General features: G+C 39.4%; 1 protein-coding gene across 1 annotated transcript; it reads right to left on the reverse strand.

Moving 5' to 3' along the window:
* Positions 1-1,664: 1,664 nt before the first annotated feature.
* Positions 1,665-4,254, reverse strand: LOC127619285 (amphoterin-induced protein 3-like). The gene has a single exon (XM_052092145.1). It carries the CDS (start codon positions 4,040-4,042, stop codon positions 2,588-2,590), a length of 1,455 nt encoding a protein of 484 aa, XP_051948105.1. The 5' UTR covers positions 4,043-4,254; the 3' UTR covers positions 1,665-2,587.
* Between the last annotated feature and the right edge of the window lie 1,746 nt (positions 4,255-6,000).

Below are 6,000 nucleotides of genomic sequence, written 5' to 3' on the forward strand. Positions count from 1 at the left end.
TCAATCAATAGAGAATTTGTGGGCAGAACTGAAAAAGCATGTGCGAGCAAGGAGGCCTACAAACCTGACACCGTTACACCAGTTCTGTCTGGAGGAATGGGCCACAATTCCAGCAACTTATTGTGAGAAGCTTGTGGAAGGCTACCCAAAACATTTGACCCAAGTTAAACAATTTAAAGCCAATGCTACCAAATACTAACAAAGTGTATTTAAACTTCATAACCACTGGAATGTGCTGAAAGAAATAAAAGCTGAAAGAAATAATTCTCTCCTATTATTCTGATATTTCACATTCTTAAAATAAAGTAGTGATCTCAACTGACCTAAGACCAGGAATGTTTTCTATGATTAAATGTCAGGACTTGTAAAAAAACTACATTGAGTTTAAATGTATTTGGACAAGGCATATGTAAACTTCTGTCTTCAACTGTAAGTTGCTGTTGCAAGCACATATCCTCATGACTGAGGAGCTGATTATTTATGAACTCAACCATTCAGTTTTTTTCTCCCTTTTGCAAGGGCAGAAAGACTTGATGTTAACCACATCAACAGATTAGTTTGATAAAAATATAAGATATAAAATAATTTATGAATTCTATGATTTTAAAATGCAAACAGGCATGCGCACAACACTTGGTGTTTACGTGCAGAGCAAAAATCAACCTGTGCCAATCTTTTTTGTTATTTTTTTATGTTTAAACCATTTATGTACTTACCCAAATAAAAAGAAAACGATTTAAGGTGTTTATATGACCACATGTATGCTCATTCATCATAAACTGTCTATGAATACGTGCATGTAAATGCACTCTCTGATGATTGTTCACTCTCATTTCTAGGAATGCTTTTTCAGTTCTTATAACTGATCTGATTATTCTATGTAGAAACATTGCTTGTGGCAGGGCTTTATAGCTGACAGTAAGCCAGAATACATGTGTCATTGTATTACGAATGGGAAAGTGGGTTGCTGCAGATAAATCTGATCACAACTGGAAACAGTCTGTGTGGATTTTACCTTTGCCTCTGTGCTCTTTCATTTTCATATTTTGTTTTAGTCAATATTGTGCATGGTGTGGGAGGGAAAATTCTGGCAGGGGTGTTTAATTCTCTCCCATAGCACATCCCTCTAATGAAAGAGCATTTTGCTTAATGCAAAGTGGTGAAGATGAATTATATCACACATAAACAGACACTCACTACATTTCTCTTGGTTTTTCTTGTCCATTTATCATCTCACTCCTTTGAGTTGTGGATTTAAACAATTTAATAAAACTGCAACTGCTATATGAGGAAGAAGAACATTTATTTATTGCATACTGTCATGGTTTCTGAATAAACTTCTCCATAATTTTTTACTAACATTGAGAGTTTTCGTGACAAGGATTAGATGGTAATGACACAACAGCAGAGATTAAGCCTAACCCTTAAATTGATCTAGAAGGCCTTCTGTTGAGGATTTAGATCAAGACTGACATGTCCTCTTTTCTTAAATCAACATCTTATAGTATCATACTGTGTCTTGTGTATGTGTGCATGGACTGACCACCAAATGTTTTTGACCGCCTTCAGATGGAGTTTGTACTTCCGAAACAACCTAGCACGAAGAGCCTCAAATCTGAATTTTGCTTGGTGCCCTAGAAATTATAATCCAGCCTCTGTGGGTTTTTCAATGCTTTATTAGCAATGCAGTCCTACCCATACATGTACCGTCAGTGTAAGCAAACAGACTCATACTGCCAGGTATTTTGAGACAGGAGACACGTTCTTAATTTAAGGATTAATATAATTATTTAACAGGGATTTATTACAGAATAATTTGTGGGGATGCTCCCCATGGTTCAATCAGGCATAGAGGGATATTTCACCCAAAAATGCATATTATGTCATCATTTATTCACCCTCATTTTCCAAACCCGTATTATTATAATTTTATATGTAGAACCCAAAAGGAGATGTTAGGCAGAATGTTTGCCTCAGTCACCATTCACTTTCATTCTATTTTTTCTTCTCCTATAGAATAGAGAACAATAGCCTAGTTCCAGAATTTAAAAAGTCCCATTTATTTTTTTTCCATAGGGGTATTCATTATTAACAATAACGTATAAATCCACGATCCTGAGGGGGAAAATCCACTAATCACAGATTTGCGGCAAACAAACCTTGGTAAAAGCAGCAACCGCCCACTTCCATGATGCACTGCAAATGAGGCAATTAAATCAGTCTGCCTACACTCCAAAACAACTTATACAAAGTTTTCAATTATATGACTTACTTTGGAGCAGGTTGGTTTGGTTCATGGCTTAGAATTCTTTCATGAAGTACTTTGAAATCCCCATGAAACAATAAATTGGAAAAATACAGAATGGCTGAAAAAGTGGATGGGCACTTATGTGTTCTATTAAAGTGAAAGGTGACTAAGGCTGTCATTCCATAATATTCTGCCTAACATTTCCTTTTGTGTTCCATGAAACAAAGAAAGTCATACATATTTGAAACAACATAAAGTTTAGTAAATTATATAATAATTTTTATTTTTTGGAGGTGAACTATTCTTTTAATCATGCAGGATTTTAAAGTCACAGGTTTGCTACTCTGAATCATTTCTATCTTTGAAAATGGTCACATTTTCTGTGTCCCATTGAATTATGGGATGTTCAACAACAAATGCTGCTTTCGTTTGACCGTTTTTATCCTCCATGAGTGGCTCAAGAAACACTACATGCCTGTCAGACTGAGACTTGCCTCTCAGTCGATTTCCAGGTGACGGAGCTGCAAAAATAGAGGCCAGTGTGCATCTGTCTTCCCCGAAAGTTGAGATGGCTGGAGAGGGAGGAGGGGGTTTACAGCAATTACAGCGACATGGGGTTAAATACAGATACATGAGTATCAGCACAAGGGTTACAATGCAGCCCAACAGGGTGGTGTAGCCTGTGTTGAATGGCTCCTTCATGAAGCGCTGAGATACCACAGTTAGATTTACTTCTCGTGATTCATTGATCATCTTGGAGTTATCCACGGCATTGCACATGTAGACCCCTGAATCTGTGGACTGGGCTGCAATAATATCAAGGCTACCGTCTTGATTAAGATGTAGGGTTCCATTCTGAATCAGCTGAGAGATGTTCTCTTCATGAGGGATGATCCAACTGTAGGACAGATCTTCCCTATTCAGGGTTCCGGTGCAGTCCAGTCTCACTTGTTCTCCCTCGTAAACAATTTTATCAGCCTTTGGGGAGATGAGGGATATCAACTTCCCTATTGTACAGTTCTCAAATAAGTGAGAGGTGCGCAGAAAATGAATTGATATTTGAGGCTCACCGTACATCAGACACTTATAGTCCTCCTTGTAGTCTTTCACACTTGCATATCCCTTCTGCTCCCAATGCCAGAACAAGCGATACACAGAGCAATCACACTCCAGGCTGTTGTTGTGCAGGAATAGGCCTCTTTGCACTTCCACAGGCAACAACACAATGTCATCCATAGGCAGTCGAAACAGGCAGTTGGAGGAGAGGTCCAGCATCACCATGTTGGGATGGCTGTGCTTGCGTATTGTGAAGAAAGGGAAGTTGGTGATCTGGTTGAGACTGAGGTAAACCTTTCTGAGATTGCTGAGCCCTATTAAGGTGTTGCTTTCCACATGGGTAAGGTGGTTGTTGTAAAGCAACAAGACTTCCAACGCCAACAGGTCCTGGAAGTGGTACTTCCCCACCACCTGCAATTTGTTGGAAGAGAGGTCCAGGTACCGTAGACTGCTTATGTTGTGGAAAGCTCCTGGGCTGAGCAAGGAGATGTGGTTATGGGACATATACAAAGTGTGCAGCCTTGGGAGCCCATAGAAGGTGCCTGTTGCCAGCCAGGTTAGTCTGTTATGACTAAGATCCAGGACAGAAGTCATGAAAGATATTGGTGAGGGAAATCGGTCCAGACCCAGCGAGCCACAATTTAGGATGTCAGAGGTGCACAGGCAGTTATGAGGACAGCTGGCCCATGAGAACCGAACCAAGAGTGAGATCAAAACCATGCAAGATGAAGAGGTCATTCTTGTAAAAGAGAACAGATTACACCTGAAACAGCATGGGCACTAGATACAGAAAGTGAACGTTATCCTGATCACAAAACATCCAAAAAGTCCACAGTGTTTTCCAGGTTGTAAATTAAACTTGTTTCTTTCCTTTTACAGTTCTCCTCAGGTTGAGTGTGCTTGTTGTTTGTAGAGTGTCCTTTTATTGAGTGATGAGTCCACAGAGTGCAGTACTAATCTCTTCCCAGTCTTTCCCTTTTCCTATTCAGAGCACCGCCTCATGTCTCTCTCTCGCTCCCTCTGCGATTATTCCCGATATGGCTCTCTCTTAATATCTTTCTCTCACTCTTTCTCTCCCATTATTTGATTCCTTTAATCCTCTTTGGATTTGTCTCTTTCCCATTTTCTCCCTCAAAGCACATCTCTTAACCGGATTTCAGATGCTGTGTGTTTGTGGCATCTTACTGTATATTTAATGAAAATTATGAAAACATTTGGACTTGGATAAGAGAGAATTTGTTTGTATAGCACAAGGTACCAGTCAGCTTGGAAACTGCAGTTTTGACTCCCCCTCATCTCCCCTGCTAGGCAGTGTTTGGCAGCTGCTGTCGGTTGTCTTGGTCATGGTGGTCCTCAGGGAGCTGATTGCTGTCACATTGCATAGGTACTGGTTTGTATGTGTTTCACCAGGGGCCAATGGCACAGAGTGTCACCCACACTGAATGGTACAGTAGTTCTGATATCTTCTTCTTCAAACTGAGAGTATAGTATAGTATACAGTGGGAGAGAATTACGTTTCTGGATCATTTTGACTGAGGGAAATTTTGTTTTGACATAATAACACTTACCTTCAATAATTAGATCATGCAAAAGTCCAAAAGTGCAAAAAAAATTAAAATACAAGCATGAAGTTATAATTTGGGAATATAATGGCTCTCGGAGTCAAACCAAATCATAGCATCTGTGCATGATTTAAAACTGTGAAATGGAATTAGGAAATGTTTGGGAGGTGGGGGGTTATGGACCATGCGTGACATGGACGGGTTAAGCCATTGAGCACAGTCTCCAGGATGCGAGCAGGGTCCGACTTTGGGTGGCAAAGCTTGTTTTTAATGTAGCAGCTGCCACCCTTCTGGCCCCGCCCCTGCAGAGTACTCCCACACTAAAACCAAATACAAAAAAATAAGAATATAACAACATTACAGAACATGACTGGAGACAGCTTTGGAATGCAGATCTACTCCACATTCACATGATGTGGGCACATTATGAAATGTTGAATGTGTGGGAAATGGTGAGATTAATTGAGAGGGTTCCTGTTATGACAATCCATTAAATACACACCAATGATATATATCCTCGAATCAATACTTAACTAACCTTTAAAATTCACGTTTCTCTCTCTGTGTTTGAAATGTCCATAAGGTCATTAGTGAGTTTTAGCAATTTATTTTCTAATGTCTGTTTGAGGCATTAAAGCTGCTCTATGTAAGATTTGTTTGAATAAAAATTAGAAATTGCCAAAACAATGTGCTTACCCCGATTCATTTCGGTAAGCCTATAAAATTATTTTAATTTTGAGGGTTGGATTTGCCATGAAATCGTTGGCTTATGTCATTTCTCTTTGCGTCATGACGTCATGTCCGTAAACACAGGAAAGAAGAGCTGGCTGTAACATGCTCAGGCTGCGGACGCTGTTTAGTTCAGTCAGTCACAATCACACAATTCAGGATGGCATTGTTGCAGTCTGGATGCACCATTTGGCGAAGTTGTTAACCTGCTATAACGCTTGAAATTGGATATAGTATGTTGTCTGGTAGGGGTAATGCTCTTATGAATCAAACATTACTGATCTGTTGTCAGGGGAAGTTACTGTACATGCTTACTAATACATATGACTTCTGAAATGTACTTTTGTACATATAATTTTCATGTTTAATAGAGTATATTTTATCCCTATTATTGCTCGTTTTATG

The sequence above is a fragment of the Xyrauchen texanus genome, chromosome 25, assembly GCF_025860055.1.
Source record: "Xyrauchen texanus isolate HMW12.3.18 chromosome 25, RBS_HiC_50CHRs, whole genome shotgun sequence".
NCBI classification, from domain to species: domain Eukaryota; kingdom Metazoa; phylum Chordata; class Actinopteri; order Cypriniformes; family Catostomidae; genus Xyrauchen; species Xyrauchen texanus.